General features: G+C 38.5%; 1 protein-coding gene across 7 annotated transcripts in view; it reads left to right on the forward strand.

The window, feature by feature from the left end:
- The window catches only part of ST18 (ST18 C2H2C-type zinc finger transcription factor), a 248,881-nt gene that overhangs the window by 185,156 nt on the left and 42,349 nt on the right, over window positions 1-21,376 (forward strand). For all 7 annotated transcript variants that reach the window (XM_083187401.1, XM_083187400.1, XM_083187397.1 and 4 more), the window contains exons 12-13: window positions 7,172-7,417; window positions 17,703-17,818. In XM_083187401.1, coding sequence (XP_083043527.1) covers window positions 7,172-7,417; window positions 17,703-17,818 — 362 coding nt within the window. The remainder of the gene's footprint in view (window positions 1-7,171; window positions 7,418-17,702; window positions 17,819-21,376) is intronic.

The following is a 21,376-nucleotide window of genomic DNA, read 5'->3' on the forward strand; positions in this document are numbered from 1 at the left end:
TGCAGCCCCTCATGTTTCCAGCAAAATAAAAAAACACTGTGGTGTGGGGCCAAACATACTGTAGTTGAGAGTTCCCAACCTTTCAGTGTTAGAAGCCCCCATCCCAGTACTTAGGCTGTTCTCTTCTGTCAAAATATAAATAAATAAATCACAGAGCTCTCACCATGACTGCAGCAGCATCAAGGGAAGCAGATTGTGCATAATGTCCTCTAGCATTCATGACTGCATCCTCCTCATGGCTTGGGCTCTGTCTCCCACTATGCAATGTGACATCATGTTGTCCACACAAGAGGAGCTGTCAGTGTAAGCAAGCAGTGCAGCCAAGTTCAATTGAAGCCTTCTCTGAAAAGCATTGCACTTGTCCGAGGAGGCAGGCTATCAGAATAAAGAAAGAGCCACATGTGAGTGTTGTGCAGAGATGACTGTTAGTTTAGTTTTGTTGGTAAATTATGTTGGAAGTATTTTAAATAAGATTATGTATAATAATGGGAAACAGTGTAGAGACTGATGGAGGTAGGTGAATGTCTACTTAGGAGAAGATCAGTAAGGATATTATTGAAATGGTCTGCCCTCCTCAATCTCTGCCCTAGACTTCATGACCCACTTCACTTCTAAGATTTAATCCATATGTCAGCACATTACATCCAACCAAACAGTGTTCACCACTTAACATTCTTCCCCATGGTGCATCTCCTATCCATGGTCCAGTTTTACCAACTCTGACTTCAAGAAGTCATAGATGTAATCTGTTTTCCCTCCATTCACGTCCCCTTTGTGATCCTTTCCCCTTTCACCCACTTGTCCATCTCTTTAATTTCTCCCTCTTATCAGACAATTTTCATCTACATTTAAACATGCCCTTGTCTCCCTGACTTTTAAAATACCCACCCTTGATCATAACACCCTGCCGCAGGCCGAATCTGGCTCTCATGTAGAGGGTTTGGCAGTTCTGAGATCACAGCCAGTGATGGGCAATGGGATGGGAGTTCTGGCTGCTGTGCCCTCCTCTCCAGGCTATGTCACTTCTGGTGGCTGCACTGCAAAGATGGCCATGGCTCCCATAGGGACAAGTGAGCCAATCTATAAATATTTCATGGGCCAGGCTTGCCAAAAATTGAGGTCTTTATTTGTGCAGTGATTGAGTTCCACCTACAAAAGGAAGTTCCTGGAAGAGCTCACGCTTTGCTCCAGAATACTTGACCTTCTGCTATTCCTTGTAACCCATCTCCATCTGATCCCTTGGTATGACATTTGGTGACTCCTGACTTGACTTCTGCTTACCTTGTAACTCGATTCTGCCTTCTCCCTGGTACTTCCCTGTCCATTTGATTCTGACCTGACTTGTCCAATAAGACTTGTAAGCCTGACCATGTACTTCTAGTTACAATCCTGGGCAACCAGCACCTGTACAAGTAACCTGGACAGAGAGTCTTGACTTATATGTTGAGTACAGCTAACTCCATTTTGCCTTGTGGGGGTCCTTGATAAACACCACTGCATTTTAGACTCCTGTTCTGGGTCTTTGTCAATGTCAAATATGGGCAAACTTCATTACTCATCATGATTTGTGACAATATACACTGACCACAAAAAATAGATGGCACTGGTAAATTCTCACTACATCAATTGCTGGAGAATGTAATTGCTAGGATAGAGACACAAGGAGAAGATCAGAGATACAAGAACAAGCGAAGCATACAGATGCTCATGCAGCAAGTCACCCAACCACTTCCAGTCAAACAATGCCACTTCCTGCAGTGCCACCTCCAACCCAGCTGGAACTTAATCTGCACAATTACAGGTTCTGAATCCCATGAAGTTTGGCTTTTTGGGTTCCTGAATCAGTAGTAAATTCAGTTCACGATCCAGGCTGTGAGTTTCTCCACCATCATCTTACTTTGGACTGGACAAGCCTTAGCATGGGCTTCTCCATTGTGGGAATGACTCCTTGACCTAGCCATTATCAATCAAACATCTGTGACTAAAGGTGCCCACAATGAAAATTGTTCCCAGAGTCATTGGGCCATTTCTCAAAGTGATCAATCTGGTGTTATACCACCTGAAACTTCCTGGAACACTCTGAATATTGAATGTCTTCCATGTCTCCTCTTTCAAGCAGATGTTTTTTTAAGGGCTTTCAACATCCTGCCTCCCTCCTTTTGTTTTTCCAGTGGATTGTCAGAATAAATATGAAGATAAACAGATTTTGCACTCCAGAATGTCTCACGGTACAGTTCAATTTCTGGTGTACTGTAAAGGATATGGTCCAAAGGAATTGGATCAAGGCCTCATATATTTATATACATAATCCTATGGATTTTTATCAGATATTTCCTGGCAAACCTTTGTAGGGTGTTTTTTTGTGCCCACCTGTAGAGGAGGGTACATAAGTGTCCTCCAAGGTTTTTTTGTATCTAAGAGCTTTCATATTCTCCTCCTTACATAAGCTCCTCCATTCTTCTGGCCTCCAATATCAACTCTATGATGATGACACTCACATCTACCCCTCTTTCTCTGACATCTTCCTGTCTCTGTGACTGGTTTTCTGATTTCCTCTCTACTATTTGCTCCTTGGTGTCCCTGGTTTAAAGCATTCATCTTATGTAAAGTGTTGGGTAAAGGTGGATTTTGGTGTAGTTTTATTAATGGCCTTATACTGTACAGTATGTTGTTGGAACATTTTTAACCCCCCTGGCCTGTAACTGTGCTGTCTTGGAGTTTTTCTCCTTCAAACTTTACATTCACTACCTTTGCCAGTGCTGCTGTTTCTGTCTATATATATATATATATATATATATATATATATATATATATATATATATATATATATATAATATATATAGACATATATATTATAATATATCTCCAGGATCATACCCTTTCACACCATGGAGGCAACTTATCACCCACTCATTAGTCATCTACAAGTCTTCTGCTGGCTTTGCTCCATAACCCAATTCAAACTTTTCACACTTACAAAGTCCTCACCCAATCCTCTCCTATTAACATCTGTGACCTTATGTCCTTTTGCATTCTTACCCGCTTTGCTCTACAGATGAATACTACCTATCTTGCAATTGGCTACTTCCTCCTACTCCCGCCCCCAAGATTTTCCACTCCCTGTCAGACTCTCCAACTCCCTACATACTGGTATCTCAAGACCCGATTCTTTATCAAAGCCTTTAAATTTTCCTTTTTTTCGGATTTTGCTCATATTATTTTTGTTTATGTACTTTGTAAGATCTCTTGTGGCACCATATAATTAAAGAATACTACTACTACTACTTCTACTACTACTACTACTACTACTACTACTACTACTACTAATAATAATAATAATAATAATAAATATAATACATTAACATTTTATTAACAGTGTTTTACAGTATGTGATATGTACACCTATTATGGAAAAAAAATGATATATCCGATGTATGTAACAGGATGTTGAATTTGAATGTCGAAGGACAATTATGAATAAATGAAATCACTTAGGAAGTGAGTTTCAGTGGTATGGTTTGTTGCAATGTTTTAATTATAAATAGAAGATCACATACTGTAGATTACTTATGTTATCTAGCAGAAAAAAATACTAAGACTGAGGGGATGAGAGGACATCCAAGATTACTGTATACAGTATATAAGAAAGATATTCAGTACATTGGCTAACAGAGATGGTAAGAGATCTAACAGCTATATTTTCCATGAAAAGAAGCTCATAGTACTTCATCTCTTAAAGGAATTGAAGACCAGGTGGATCCAATGAAATGCAATTTGAAATTGCAATTGATACAAATGATAACAGCTAGGATAGAAAAGTGTCCTAAAGAAAGGAGAACAGTGTCCTAAAGAAAATGAAAGTACCATTTGTCTCAGAATATAGTGTTCACCATTGTCAAATGCAGAAGAGACATGTAGGATGATTAGAATTGAGTAATGTTCTTTATAAGTGATCAAATCATTGACATCTCTGGTCAATGCAGTTTCTATGATTTTTGGATGGGTTTTCTACTGTTCCCATAAGAAATTTCATAGTCAAGTCAAAATGTCATATTTTTTTTAGTTTTTACTTCAATAAAGATTATACTTAAATTTAACTGAATATTGGATTAAATACTACTATGTTATAGGCATACATTTTTTTCTAATTATGATTATTAGACAATAATAGAAAATCCGTATTTTATCCCTAGATGGTAATTAGCTGTATCCCCTAATTATAAAAATGTAGTAGGAAAAAACAAAGGCTTGTTGGTCAATAACAGAGGAATAACTGAACATAATAGAAAATATGATTAGTTCCGGATATAAATAAAAGAGAACCCCGACACAGCCCAATTTATGTACTTAAAGTTAAAAAGGAAAGCAGTCTATTTAAAGATTTTAATGGTTCTTATACTTTAAACAGGGTAATTCCATCATAAAAGGATTTGAGAAAATCAACACCTTCCTACCAGTGGCAAGGAAAAAATAATGTAACTCATTCAATCTCCTCCAGTGTAGTAGTCACCAGCTGCCCTCTACAGTAACTATTGAAGGAAGGAGCACAAGATGAAACAAATTGTCTACGCTGTATCTGCAACCCCAATACCAGTTTATTGCTTAACATTTGAAGCTGATTAATATGCAGATTAAAAAGGAGGAAGAGTCATATTACAGTATATCAAATATATAACCCTGGTCTTTCCTTAATGATGAAATAATGTACATTGATAAGGAAAAATAATGAGAAAAATCTTTTATTTCAAATTGCAAAACCGATCCTTTAAACCCATATACAAATACGCAATTATGTATTTAAACTTAAAAAAAAAAAAAAAACCCATAGCATGCACTTCAGAAGTGAAAGTTAGGCTTACAGGCCAAGACTCAAATACAAAATGTTGCTGATTGCAAAACAAATCCATAATATCAACAATAGTAAATCTGCTCAATATGGAAAAATCACAGCAGGAAGATGTTTAGTACTTATTTTCCATTGTTAAGTACTCAGTGTGCTCCATGTTGAAGCAAATCTGTTATTTTATGTAAAGGAATATTGCTCATTTGGTGACTTAAGAGTATATTTTTTTTAGTAAGAGAGTTTTTACATTTTTGGAGCACAAATTATTTTTGCCCAGTTTCTTGTCTTTTTATCCAAACCATCTGTTGTGAAGGTCTGGAGTTTTGGTGGGTTTTATTGTTATTATTAAAAAAAAAAAAATCTTCTATCAACAACACAATTATTTACTTAAGTCACATTGTATTCTTATTCAATAAAATGTGAATAGTATTAAATAATTATTAATTTTAATATTTATATTAATGTGAAAGAAAAAAACCTTCTACTAAATTATTTGGAACTTTAATGTAACCAAATAAAAGAAAACCTGAAAATGAAAGTAATAATGTTTTAGCTTAGATTAGTTTTTCCAAATAAGGTAAATGAATAATATTTTTTATGAAGTCTGTATTCTTTACTAATACAAAGGCAGAATTTTTTCCAATTGAAAGATAATATTTTTAATCATCGCAAAACACAAAGTAGTAATATGTATAATTCCCTTATATTTTTAAAATAAGTTTAGATTCCTAATTTAAATACACTTGTGTTTTGTTGAAACCTATACAATGTATAACATTTAATTTCTGAGTGATAGCAATTTCTAAATTACATAATAATACATGAATCTGTCAGAACACAATTCAAAGATACATTTCATACTTATGGGCATTTGGTACAGATATAGTTAATATCTTTCATTTCTGTAACTAAGAGTTATTAATACTGATGTGAAATGCATTTTATATTATACAGATGGCACAAGATGTTGTTACTAAGTTATTATCTAGGATAAGCTGCACTGTTAAATTTAGGACTTAAAACTATCACATCAGATTAGACTATTGTAGTGAAATGGAAATAAAAATACAATTAAAGCACCTTAATATAAATATGTTTAAATATTTTATTAATAATAGCAATAACCTAGAACATTTCTATTTAGTTTCTGAATCTAATTTACAGTGTATAAAATAGTATTTAATTCTTTATGCAGATATTTTTCAATGCTATATTGTGGCATATGTTGGAATGTATGTTGAATTAGATTTTTTAATTTAGCTTTTTTGCGGCTTATTTATTTTACACATTCAAACGTGAATTACAGTAAACTGCACTCAAATAGCACTAAGCATAAATCAATTTGTCAGAAGTGTACCTAACAATTGTGCAGTGTGAAGTAACAATTGTAATGGCTTTATATAATATTTATATTCTTTAATATAATGAGCAATAAAATAATGCAGAATAAAATTATTTTTATTATTATTATTATTATTATTATTATTATTATTATCTACCTACAAATTGTAAGCATTCTCAAAACACATGTGGAGGGACAAAAATTACAGACCATGTCCATATTACTGTATCATAAAATATTGCTGGCTACATTCAATCACCAACACATACTGTATGTAAGCTAATTGTTTTAATATGCATGATCTTCGTAAATCTTGACTTTTCATTCTCCTACAACAAATATGTAAATTTGCATCTTAAGACTTTTAAACAGGTTTACCCATATATTTTCAAATTTCCATTTGATATACATTTGAGAAATTTTTGAAATGATGGATTTTTAAAAATTAAAATGTAATTGATCTATATAGTATTTTGTGCATATTACCATTCCTTACATGAAGGCAGATCAAAATGAAATGTCAAAAGTGAGAAAATATGAATATCTGCAATGATTGTATGCTAAAACATAACTTATGACTCACATATTTTAAGCACAAGGGTAACAGTATGTTGCAGTTTTCACAATGTTATGGAAACCAGGTCAACATTACTTTTCATTGCATCAAAAAGATCAAGCAGCTTTTTTATTTAAATAAACTCAGATTTAGTATTGTTTTTTTTTCCAGCTTAAATTCTGGAAGCGTCTTATTTAAATTCTACTTGCAATAAGCTGGAAAACATGGAAAGCATTATGAGGTTACACAGAACTCTGGCAAAGAATTACACATTAACTGATGTGATGTAAATCAAAAGCTGCTTTTTAAATCAGATATTATTTAAATAAAAGCTTGCATTTACTTTTATCCCTTAAAAGCACCACATGGCTGCACTATCAAAGCCACAAACTGTTCATCAATTTAAAATATATCTTTACAATTTTAACAGGCTGCAGAGATTGAAGTTGATGAAAATGGAACTTTGGACTTGAGTATGAAGAAGAATCGATTCAATGAAAAAGCTAGTGATTTAAGCTCTTCCAATCCAATAATATCAACTCCATCGTCTTCTCCCTTTAAAACTAGTAGCCTTTTGGTCAATGCTGCCTTCTACAAAGCCCTGTGTGAAAAGGAGGGCTGGGATGCGCCAATCAACTACAGCAAGGTGCATGGTAAAAATGCAGAGGATATTGAGGTTTGTGGTCTAATTTTACACAGTTAGATAAAAATAATATTGTAAAAAAAGGCAATTACCTTTCATGCAGAAAAGATTCTGCAGTCAGCACAGTACCAGCCCTCATTTGTAATATTGTGATTTCTATTTGCCATCACATTGTAATCACAAAATAGTATAAAATAAATTAAAAAAGCATAAAAATATTGTTGAAAACTACAGCGTGTTCGCGGGGGGTTCCGATGTTTTTCTTGTGGGCATAATATTTTATGCACATGTGCAGGTTCCCTGGGCATATGACTTTGGCGACTTGCATAGTTGCCAAGCCATTCGCACTGGTCATTGCGGGCCAGCAAGCCAAGGTGTGTGGCGGCAGAGATGGGTGACGCCCATGAGATCGCCCAGCATTTCATGTGCATCCCCATGAAAATGCTGAGTTTTTCTATGGAATGTGGGTGTGCCAATGTGTGCCAGGGGTGGGTGGCTGATGTCACATGACATCAGCCTCCCGCCCTGTCTTCGACACATGCAAATAAAAGTCAATTTCCACTGACTTTTTTTGCATGGCCAGTAGAAATCATTTGCTGGTCAGCAACCATCAAATGATTTCTCTACCAGCAGACACATGCAAGGGGATGTGTCTTTGGAACATGGCAGGGGAAATGGCAGGGGGGAGGCAGATTCTTGTCAGGGCAGTGGGGCGGGCTTTCTGGCACTTGATAAACTGCAATCCTTGCAGCTTACCGAGTCTACCAGGATCAGACGCTAATTCTCAAGAGCCACTCATAGTGTACTGGATATACTATGCTGCCACTTTTAATGTACAGGAATTTGTTTAACACACATACTGTACAAAGTTACAAATGAAGCACAGTAGTACTTGGCGTGTGGATAAGCCACAGCTGCTTGCATTGGAGCTCTTCTAGCATAGGTTCACACAGATATACATTTGGGGGTTATTTTGGTTCACTCTTTCTGACATTTCCTTCTTAGATGGACAAAACCATGTGCACTGCAGGTGGGGCAGATGTTACTTGTGCAGAGAGAATTAGATTCGGGTGGGATTTTACTTTAAAGTGAGATCTATATTGCAGTATAAAATTAAAGCAGCCAGTATTTACCCTGCACAGAAACAAAATAACACCCAAATCTAATTCTCTCTGCACATTTTACACCCCCCCCCCCTGCAGTGCACATGGTTTTGTCCATCTAAGCAAGATGTTGTCAGAAAGAGTGAACTAGAATAAGGCCCATTGTCACATTCCTCCATAGTCTAATTGGATCATATGACTGTTTCTACTCTATTCTTTCTTTGGCTTAAATAAAGATGGTGGTCTGATATTCAGATCTGTTCTATTGACTAAGTGTGTTTTCCTGGTGGTTTTGCAATGCTCTTAGCAAATTGGTGGAGTGCAAAACCGCAGCTCAGTAAATATAATACTTTGGGGAGTATTCAATGGTTTTTTTCTCCATGTGCAGCAAATCCTGTTTAGGATTTGCTGCACATTTGCAGGGTTCCGGAGGGCTGCAGCATTCACTGCCAGCCCTTCCCTGTCACCCTATTCAATGCCACAGGGGCCCCGGCTCGCCACAGGGAGCCAGGGGATGGAGGCTGGCAGGGAGATGTATGCCTCCCTGCCTGCCCCAGAATTTGTGGGGGAGGGCTCCCAGGGACACAGGCAGCAGAAGCTGCCCCCCCGGGAGAGCTAGCAGGGGACAGGGGTAGGGAGCCGCTTCACTGGTCCCACTCGTAATAAGCCGAGACCAGTGTGAAGTGTATATATGAATATTTAATGAGCAGCTCCCGGCCCCCTGCTGGCGAATGTGTAAAAAATAAATAAAAAATAAATATATATTTATGTGCTTCAAGCACATGAATAAAAATAGCATGACCCTTCACAGAAAAAAATTCTGATCTGCAAAAAACCCTTTATTTTAATTGATCACTTTCCAGTTCACCTACAAAAGATGTTGAATGCAAAATGGTGAATCATGGCGAAAATCATGCTGAATACACTCTCAGCGAATCCCAGTGAAAACCCCATTGAAATACACCAGCGAATTGCAGCGAGAATGAAACGGAGAACTGTCCGTCATTCACTGTTCGCTTTCGGCGAACAGTGAACATTGAATAGGGTGAATCAGATTTTCAGTGAAAAAGATTCACTGCAAGGAGTGAAAACAGCATGATTCGCCGAAAAATAAACAGTAAATCGGGAGCATTGAATACTGTCCTATGACTCTAAACTGTGGAAATCCTAAAAATTAGAAATATGCCTCTCAGAAGATGTGTCTCTCTAGTAAGGGAACATTGAAGGAGTTCTAATTGGTGTATTTGCTATGAATTAACTACCCTTATGGTTCACAATGATGCTGAAATGTATACCACACTTTTATTAAAACAGCCTTTCAGAATCTTGGCGATTTACTTTCTATCATAACACTCTAAGTTTATAAAATCCTGCAAAAGACCATCTTCAAAGTTAGGTCTTTGGGACTAATCCCTTATACTAGGCCCATTGAGTGGTAAAGTTGCAACTCTGGAGGTCCCAAACATCTGCCTCCCCAACTCAATGAGTGAGAGTCCCATAGCTTTTCAGTGCAGGCTGGTATACCCAGAGAGGAATGGGTAAGCATTGCTTTTTGTGAGGTGCAGTAAATTAAAGATGTTAGAGCTACAAATTTTATCATGAAAAAAATCTTCAAAAAACATGAAGGCTTGGTTTTACTTTTGAAGGTGAAGTTTTTATCATCTGAAATATTTATTGGTGAATATATAAATGGCACTTAATTAAGATCATCGATTTATATCTTCACTTATTAGTACCACCATTGAGTCTGGTCCAAAAAAGCAAAGAAATAAAACAGACCACATACCCACATCTCAAATCTTTATCATACTCCAACAATTGTGTTTTGCAACTTTAATGGGGAGACCACAAACATGGGTCACCCTGCTATACGCATACTAGCCAAGACAAGCTGGATAGCATTATGTGGGTGGCACATAAAATTGTGTTCACTAATTCAAAACCAATCAAATGCAAGCTATAAAGCATGGGTGCTTTTCCTAACCATCCCCCAAAATACAAACTGTGAATCTTGTGTAATAAACAAGATTGAGAATCATGTACAGATGTGTCAATTGTCATTGTTTATGGAATATGTGAATACACATTGTTGCGGTGGCTGCATGCACTTTGGTGTAAATAGTCACACCCATGATCACACAATGCATTTCTGATGGATCGCGGGTGTGACTACTCACACATGCCTGAAAACGGGCATGCTAATTAAGGCAAACTATTCACACCCAGAAATATTCATGGGTGCGATAACAATGGAGACATCTGTCTAAAAAAAGTAGGTACTTGTGTACTTTTACGGCTTCCATCGCATGCCATCGCATGCCATCGCATGCCATATGTAGTGGCATGCGATGCGATTCGATTTCACCGTGGTTTTATGCATTTTTGGTAAAAATCTAATGCGATGCAATGTCATTTTTCACTCAAATTATGGACATGAGTTGAAATCATGTAAAATGCACCCCAAATGTAATTTTTTCACACTGTACCACCCCCACCATCAACGCCAACGAGCGAGCCTCCGAGCCTGAAGCGTGGCGAGCGCAGCAAGCTCCGCGAGGGGACGCGGATACCTTCACAGGTATCCGTGTCCCCTCGCGGGCTTCACAGGTACCCGCGTCCCCTCGCGGGGCTCGCTGCGCTTGCCACGCTTCGGGCTCGGTGGCTCGCTGCGCTCGCCACACTTTCTATTCTCAACTCCACGCCGACGTGGATAGTGGGGGTATGAAAAGGTCGTAGGACGCGTACCACCGCCCCTCGCGGGCTCGCTGCGCTCGCCACACTTCGGGTTGGCATTGATAGTGGGGGTGGTACAGTGTGAAAAATGACATTTGGGGTGCATTTTACATGATTTCAACTCATGTCCATAATTTCAGTGAAAAATGACATCGCATCGCATCAGATCGCATGCGATCTCATGCGATCGCATGCGATGCGATGCGATTTTTCCCTGTACGATGCCCATCGTGGGAGCCGTGATTGTACACAAGTACCAAAAATTATTGCCCTGGAAAACCAAAGATCGAAATTTTGTATTGTATGGATGGTGTAATGGTTAACGTTACTGCCTCACAGCACTGAGGTCATGGGTTTGATTCCCACCATGGCCCTAACTATGCAGAGTTTGTATATTCTCCCCGTACTTGCGTGGGTTTCCTCTGGGTACTCCAGTTTCCTCCCACAATCCAAAAATATACAGGTAGGTTAATTGCCTCCCAACAAATTAACCCTAGAACGTCTGTGTGTGCGTGTACATATGGTAGGGAATATAGATTTTAAGCTCTACTAGGGTAGGGACTGATGTGAATGTTCAAATATTCTCTGTAAAGCACTGCGGGATATGCTTTACAGCTTTACGCTATATAAGAATTGTTAATAAATAAATATTGTAATTTTTTCTTGGTTATTTTCTATTGTTACTTGACTAATTTACAATCAATTTAACAAATACCACAGGCTAATGTCTAACAAAATCTGCAGTTAAAATACTGTTTATGGTATAATTTTTAGAGCTTATTTTTCATTCAAAACAGATAAACTGCAAAACAGTGAGACAGGATTGTGTGGTTACTATTGCTTCCTACACCAGATCAAATGTATACAAATTTTTGGCTGTTTCTGTTTTCTAGTAAATTGCAGACAATGATTTTTTTAATACATGGTCTTTTGCTCGTTGCACCAGTTCATACACACAACAGTTGCTTAATTTGGGTGGCAATTTACAGAAAACATTGTCTATATGTCTCTGTGAAATAGCCTGTCCAGATGCCCTCTAACAAACAACAACAAAAAAAAAAGGATGAATTTGGACATGGCTCAAAATCTCTGCAAAATCCTTGATAAATAAATAGGGCTGTTAGTTTAGTTCAAACTGTCAGTTCTCCAACAATTTCAAGGCTTAAAAAAATGTTGAAAGTGCCAGATGCCATTATCTGTTATCCATTTTACCACTATGTTCTGGTCTTTGCTGAAATCACTATAAACTTCCATCTGCATATTAATGGAATTTAAACTATTCCTCCCTCTCCCTCTCTGTGCTGTTTTGAATCACCATCAGGCATATTAACAAAAACACCTACTGTACAAAATGTCATCTTTATCACTGTTATTTAAAGAAAAAAAATTGGGTGAAAATGTCAAATATTACATTTCTAATATTTTCAAGTTTTTAAAATTTTAGTCTTCTCTAACAACATGAAAATAATTTTGCACACCTCTTAATAGTAATAGTAGGATAGCCCATTCAAAAATTATAAATTTATATACAGTTTGCTTGTATGTATATATATATATATATATATATATATATATATATATATATATATTATATATAATATATATATATATATATATATATATATATATATATAATGCAACTTCCTTGGATGGGAGATTTGAAGACCCTGAATGGTTTTGCAGTGCTAATATTATGAGATTCTTGCAAAGGAAAGTGTATTATATAATATATTTGGGAGGTACAGTGGTACAGTACATTGCCGAAAATGTAATTTAGGTACAAATACAAAATCCTTCTAATATCAATGGCATTGCAACATTTAGGGGGGTATTCAATCCTGGATCCAGACTGTCGGTACATCCCGACAGTCGGGACGTGGCACGATTTGTGTCTGCTCCGCTGTTTATCAACAGGCGGGAGTCAATGTCCCACCTGCCAAAACGGGGCGTGTCTGAAAAAAAACTGCCGTGAATTACTGAGATCCGCCTGTGATCTCGACAATCCTTGCCTTTTTTCGGCAAAGCGGGCCTGACTAATTTTAAAGTCGGTCTGATCTGATGAGCTGCCGCTTCAATGCTGATGGAAAAGACAGCGTTGAATAGGCGCCCACCGCTATTTCCCCTCTCGGAAATAGTGGCAGAGATTGAATATTCCCCTTAATCTCAATGTATTTTTTTAAATGATTAAAGTGAGAAAAGGTGATTAAACAAAACAGGGAAAAAGCAAAACCAAAAAGTGTAAAATTTGGGGAATTATGAATTATAATAATATAACAGGGGGTTTGATTATATGCTGTAGTTTTAATAAATAAACGCAATGTAACAGAACTCTTATTATGCAGTTTTACTTGTAAAATTCAGTTAATTCAATGAAAGTTTTAACATTGTAAAACTTGTTTACTTGATTCTATCTTAGTACAAATGAGCCACATCCAACAGCAGTTATATACAGTATATGTGTGCCCCATTATTTAACAACTAGCTATATCCATTTGAATAATGATAAGAAGAGTTTAATTTATGTTACACAAATGCCTTTCAGTTGGTAAGTTGTAAATGTGAAATTTGGGGCTTTGTTACTCATTATCAACATGATATAAGCACAAAACAACGACGTCCCCTAAGTAACATTTGCTTAGTGTTTTATTTTAAAGTACAAAAGTTATTTATGTGCCATACCTTTGTTTTAATCTAGAATAATTATAAAAAACCTCTATTCAACTTACAAAACAACAGATGGCAGCCTTTACCTTTTTATTGATATCTAACCAGAAAGGTCAATGCAGAGATAAAGACTTGTTTTTAAGCTTATGTTGCATGGCAATAAAGACCTGCCTTTGTTATACTTGTACTGGAATATCATAAAAGAAAGTACTGAATAATGCTCTACATCATTTCTATGTGCACTCCAACTAACAGTAAGTAAATTGTTATATGACATTTTTCTAGATTTATCGTCCAGATAGACCTTTCCCTGTCAAAACTGGACAGGCGTTAATAGCAACTTTATCATAATGCTATCACACAGTAGTTCTCCACTACCTGTACTATTTGTGGGGAATTCGTTTAATTAGAAAGATTAAAAAAGTATAAATGTATAATTAGCAAATAATTTTTTGGCAATGGATATTTAGATACAGATGGAGCCCTACTCATACATCTCCAGAGAGGGCTCCATCTGACTGGGATGCGTAAGCTTCTCACATGCACGCGGGTCCCAGTCACTCGCAGTGGGGATCAGAAACCCTGCCCAAATCCGCTTCAGGGAGAAAGGCAGGGTTAGGGTGAGTGATGGGAGGAGGCGGCGACCAACAGGGACCGGCGGTTCGGCGGCAGGGACCAACGGGGAGCTCCGTCAGAATGGGGCACACGACCGTCTCGTGCGGGCACCCCTTCTAGTGGGGGCACCCGAGGAGGCTGGTGGCAGATGGCGGAGGCTGGCGATTCGATCGCAAGCCCCAGCCTGAATGAGCCTGGCTCCATCTGTATTTTGTGAAGATATTTAGATTTCAGCATCTGCAACACACAGTAGGTGAATTTATAATGGTTGCAGAGTATGCAGTACACACTAGTCCCTAGATCTAGGGAGGACCAGGGGGAACTTTTTTGTTTAACCCCCAAAGTGGTTCAGACCCAATGCTGACCGAGGCACAGCACTCCCAGAGTAGGGGAGAGGGGTCTTCATTTTGATTTTTTTAAAGATTTTTTTTTTTAAACTTTTATTATTCTTTTTTGTTGGAGGGGAGTGATTTTTTTAAATCCTTTGATACCCACAAACTGCCAACAATATGTTAGTTTTCTCCCACCAAACTTGTTCTCATAGTTTAAATTATTAAAGTCTTCTCAGCAGTGCAACATAGTTTATTCAAAATTATACTTTTCAGAAATGTGTCCTCCATAAGCATAACCTACTCCTATCACTTGCATGTCATTGGCCTGAAGGTGATAGGCTCATTGTGGGCCCATATTTGCCTAATCCCCCAGAATGTAAATACCTGAATTTTGGGAAGCCTCTGAATTTGAACCAACTTATTCAATAAACTGGGCGGTCTATTGGCTCAGTGATGAAATTTGTGGACCACCCCTCCACCGCAGCTGCACATAGCACCATTTATTCTGCATAAATTAAATGACAAATTCTCATACTTTTAGTTTAAACATTTAATTATTCCTTAAATAATTTATACAGAGGGCATAGATTATCATTTTTGCCCCATTTGCTGTGTAATAGAAAGGCAACAATTTGGTGTTTATGGAAATTCTTGTGCAAGATTAGTCATTGTTAGAAATTTTTTTTTTTGTGTATTAGTGATTGGTACATTTACATAAATCAATTAGGAGGATACTTAACAAATGCAAATACTGTCCAAAATAAACTATACACAAAGGCCCTTATTCTGTGTCACCTCCAAATGCATATTCCTTCTCAAATGGACAAGACTATGGGTGTTATTCTGATTCACGTGGAAAGGCACAATCACTCTCTAATGGACAAAACCATATGCACTGCAAGTGGGGATATAACATGTGCAGAGAGAGTTAGATTTGGTTGGCGGTGTACTTCAAACTGATATCTATATTGCAGTGTAAAAATAAAGCAGCCAGTATTTACCCTGCACAAAAAACAATAAAAAACCTAAATCTAACTCTCTCTGCACATGGTACATAAGCTCCACCTGCAGAGCATATGGTTTTGTACATAAGAGAGTAATTGTGCCTTTCCGAGTGAATCAGAATAACCCGCTAAGTGCACTGCAAGGGGAAGGGGGGGGCAGATGTATCATGTGCAGTGCACAAGGTTTTGTCAATTTGAGAAGGAATTTGCCTTTGCAAGGGAAGCAGAATAAGGGCCATATTTTTGTGCAATTAGATATTTGGCAGCTTTGTTTTGCAAATTGCTTGACCTTTACCTTGCCCGATGGTGAAGTTTTTGGAATAGGCTGGTGCTATATAAATAATTGCTAATAAATATTTACATTTTCTATATAGATTACTGTAAAAATATGATATCAGTTACTAAAATATCGACATATCAAACTGTTGACAATCAAAATTCAGACATAAAGAATATTGAAACCCCAAAATAGATTAGTTTAACCAGTTTGACACTGTCGCTACCGAAATGAGGATTACCACTATTTGGTCAGGCATTGATGCTTCTGTTGCCAGGAATTAGTGATTCCATGAGAAGGATCAGTGATACCATTGCAGAGATTGGAGCTACTGTAATTGGGATTAGTGCAATGGCCACAAGAGTAAGGTATTGGTGAGCCATAAGTCCACCAAACCTTGTCTTGCGAAAGGTGGCCTGGCCACCATCCATTTGCAAGAGCAATTCCCACGCAGGGCTTTCGAATGGATGTTACACATTGGCAGCCTAGTGGGATCCACACACATCATTTGTTGGTCGGCGACCATCGAATGATGGTGAAGGTCCACGCATATAAAAGTGACTCTCAAGTTAATTACATACAGTAGGAGCAAGTTTCATCTTTGCTCCTTTGTCCATGGCTAGCCATGGCTAGCCATGGCTATTCTATTGTTCTCAGCTGCAATACAATACGTATTGCAGCTGAGAACAATAGAATAGCCATGGCTAGCCATGGCCAAAGGAGCAAAGATGAAACTTGCTCCTACTGTATGAGTGGACGCTCGGGAGGAAGTGGTCGGGCAGCTGACATCCGGTGATGTCAGCTGGATGCCCCCCTCACACGCATGTCATAAGGCATTTGAATGAGAATGCCCAGTGTTCTCATGGGAATGCCGGTGTTCCCATATGTAAATGGCCCAGCACGCTGTCCCACGTCCCTCCATGCCCCTGCCCGCACACTTGGGAGCGTGTGCCCAACGAACATCCTGTTTGCCGTGGCCGCATGTACCCGGCGTATGCACATTTGCAGAAATGACCCTGTGCATGCACATACCAGCACCATCGGAGCACCCAAATTTTGGTGTCTAAAGGGCAAATTTACTAAACTTCTAAAAATGAAAAGAGGCAAAGTTGACCATAACAACCAATCAGATTCAGTCTATCATTTTCTAGGATGCAACAGATAAATGATAGACATAATATGATTGGTTTCCATGAACAACATTACCTCTTTTCATTTAGCAGTGCATTAGTCTTTTGTTATATTCCTAAGAGAAAATTGATTCAACTTAGATCTTCTTAGCTTGTGTCTGCTGCATAAGAATTGTTATGGCATAACTCCAATACTCGCACAGTGGAGACATCTCCAGTGGATTACGCTACTCTACCCACAGGAAGAATATAGGCAACTTAGTGAAAATGCAAGATGGTGAAGTCTAAATCTTACATTAGTGGTTCCCTATGAAATTAATAAATCATTGGTCACATTATAGATTTTGATAATTTAGGATGACTCTCATTCTGACAAATACTGTACAGTATGTACCAAATTCAGACAAGAGCAAGACACATATAGAACATAATCTTATTTGTATGTAAAATGTATTTTCAGATGGATCATGGTAGCTGTTCAGAAAACACAGATGAAACGAAATTCTCTGGAGATGTCTCGATGCCCAGTCCTAAAACTAAGTTCCATTCAAGAGATATAAAAAAGGAACTGATTACGTAAGTATATAACATTGATGCGAAGTGGCAATCGCACAGGAGGACGTTGTATACATAAAGAGAGGGCCTCCCCTGTAGTACAATATGCCTGTTGTCAGAGTTTGGCAGTTTGGATATGGGGGTGTGCTACCATTAGACAATTCTATCAGAGGAAACATAGGAAATGAAGGCTGTCATTTACATGGTGCAACTCAGAATATTAAAATAGAACTTTTATTAATTTTAATTAAGATTGCGAAATATAAAAACAACAGAAGTGATTTAGAAATATATATATATATATATATATTCCAAATGATGCCCGGCACTCAAAACTAATAGGTAGCAGTTTCTGCGGTGTCCTGTCCTCCCCAACGGGAAGCATAAAGAACCAGGAATAGTGGACGGCACTCGCAATCACAACATGGATAGTCGGTCAAAAAAGAGTCTACACACGGAGGTGCAGTCAACGTTTCGGGTCTCTGACCCTTTATCAAGACATAACAGACATAGAGTACATTACTTACATTTATAGGTGACAATCGTGATTAACCCACCCAGTGCTCAGGCTCGCGCTGGCCTCCCGGAGTACTATGACGTCACCTTAGCGATGCAGGCGCCGATCAGTCCTGTCATCACAGGGGGCGTGCCAGAACCGTGCACCCGTAACCATGGTGATCAAGGTGAAAAAACATCTAAAATACAGGAAAAACAGGGCATGAGCAAGTGGTACCTGTGATACCGAATACCGGCAATGTAACAGTTTGTAAGACAATGGTACAGACCCTGTAATGCATCAAAAGCAATAGCAACGTAATCAAAAAGATGTATTGAATCCTCTCAAGTTAATTAAACAATTAAGGAGGAAACAATGAATGTCAAGTACATCGGAACAAATTCATTAGACTAATCAAGGGAAAGTCAATGCATCTGAATCAAGAGACAAAATTACACACAACAAGTGGCATGTATAGTAGGACGCTGGCAGGAGGCGTCTAAATGAAGCTGGTGAGCGAGAGTTGCTCGTTCAATCCGTGCGGGGATACCGTCTGTAGACGGTGTATCCATCGCGCTTCGCATCTCAGAAGTAGGCGGTTGCGGTCGCCGCCTCTGACACTGGCAGGGATACAATCTATCATCTTGTATCTAATAGAGGGGAGTGGATGATTGTGGGCTTTGAAGTGGCGAGCCACTGGCTGGTCCGAACCTTTTTCTGATAAGGCTGCTCTTATGCTAGTTTTATGGTTGGCGATTCTTTCCTTGAACTGAGTGATGGTTTTACCTATATACAGGAGCCCGCAGGGACACTTTATGTAGTATATTACGTACTTGCTACTACAGGTCAAAGGAAATTTAATGGGTATTTTTTCACCCGTGTGTGGATGGAAAAAATGGTCTCCTGTTTCTAAGCTGGAGCAGGTAGTGCAGCCTATACATTTGTAATTCCCGTTTTTGCGGGTGGGAAGAAATGATTTAGGTTTAGGGGTAAATGAACTGATGTCATTGTGGACAACCATATCTTTTATGTTTCTTCCTCTTCTGAAAGAGGGTAGAATCGAGCTGTTCTTTAGGGAAGGTAAGGTTTTGTTACATGAAATAACTGGCCAGAATTCACGGGCTGCTCTCATGAGTTTATTACTTGCTGTAGTGAATTTTTGGGTCCAAATGATCTTGTTATCAAGGGGTTGTTTTTGGGAAGAACTTAATATTGTGGTTCTGTCTAAGCTCAACACTTTTTCTTTAGTATTTTTCAGTAGCTGATAGGGGTAGCCACGGCATAAAAAATCTGATAACATCTTGGAGATTTCTATCTCGGCATTAATAGGGTCACTGCATATTCTCCGAGCCCTTAGAAATTGGGAGTAGGGTAAGCCCCATTTCAGAGAGGGCGGGTGATGGCTGGAACCTAATAGAATAGTATTTTTATCGGTCGTTTTTTTATACAAAGAGGTGGTAATTTGACGATTAGGTAGAATGCTGACCGACACATCTAAGAAATTGGTCGTGGAGGGGCTGCAAGTATAGGTGAATTTGATATCAGGATCACTCAAATTAGCTGTAAGCATGAAGTCATGGAAAGATTCTTCACTACCCGCCCAAATTACGAATATATCGTCTATGTAGCGATAATAGATTTTGATGGCATCAGCAACAGTGGGATTCGAGAAGAAGATATCACGCTCCACCTCATGCATGAAGATGTTTGCTAGGCTGGGGGCGACACAAGACCCCATCGCCACCCCCGAGCATTGCAGGAAGAATTTATTGTCAAATTAGAAGTAGTTCCTGGATAAGACCAAGTCCAGAAGTTGAATAAAGAAATCCGTGTCTGGGCCCGTGTATAGGCTGCTGGAAATGACCGCTCGTCTCACGGATTCAATGCCACGATGGTGAGGGATTGAGGTATACAAGGATACGACATCGATGGTGCATAATATGTGGTCATCTGGTAGAGCGGGTTGTTTCATAAGTTCAATCAGGAATGTGTTGGTATCCTTTAGGTAGGTGGATTGTGAAGTCACAACCGGTTGAAGAAATAAGTCGAGAAATTGTGAGACAATGTAATATAAAGAGTCTCTTGCCTATATTATCTAAACTACCTGGTCGGCCGATAATATCGGCAAGAGACTCTTTATATTACATTGTCTCACAATTTCTCGACTTATTTCTTCAACCGGTTGTGACTTCACAATCCACCTACCTAAAGGATACCAACACATTCCTGATTGAACTTATGAAACAACCCGCTCTACCAGATGACCACATATTATGCACCATCGATGTCGTATCCTTGTATACCTCAATCCCTCACCATCGTGGCATTGAATCCGTGAGACGAGCGGTCATTTCCAGCAGCCTATACACGGGCCCAGACACGGATTTCTTTATTCAACTTCTGGACTTGGTCTTATCCAGGAACTACTTCTACTTTGACAATAAATTCTTCCTGCAATGCTCGGGGGTGGCGATGGGGTCTTGTGTCGCCCCCAACCTAGCAAACATCTTCATGCATGAGGTGGAGCGTGATATCTTCTTCTCGAATCCCACTGTTGCTGATGCCATCAAAATCTATTATCGCTACATAGACGATATATTCGTAATTTGGGCGGGTAGTGAAGAATCTTTCCATGACTTCATGCTTACAGCTAATTTGAGTGATCCTGATATCAAATTCACCTATACTTGCAGCCCCTCCACGACCAATTTCTTAGATGTGTCGGTCAGCATTCTACCTAATCGTCAAATTACCACCTCTTTGTATAAAAAAACGACCGATAAAAATACTATTCTATTAGGTTCCAGTCATCACCCGCCCTCTCTGAAATGGGGCTTACCCTACTCCCAATTTCTAAGGGCTCGGAGAATATGCAGTGACCCTATTAATGCCGAGATAGAAATCTCCAAGATGTTATCAGATTTTTTATGCCGTGGCTACCCCTATCAGCTACTGAAAAATACTAAAGAAAAAGTGTTGAGCTTAGACAGAACCACAATATGAAGTTCTTCCCAAAAACAACCCCTTGATAACAAGATCATTTGGACCCAAAAATTCACTACAGCAAGTAATAAACTCATGAG

The sequence above is a fragment of the Crinia signifera genome, chromosome 5 (genome assembly GCF_055691185.1).
Source record: "Crinia signifera chromosome 5, ASM5569118v1, whole genome shotgun sequence".
Classification (NCBI taxonomy): domain Eukaryota; kingdom Metazoa; phylum Chordata; class Amphibia; order Anura; family Myobatrachidae; genus Crinia; species Crinia signifera.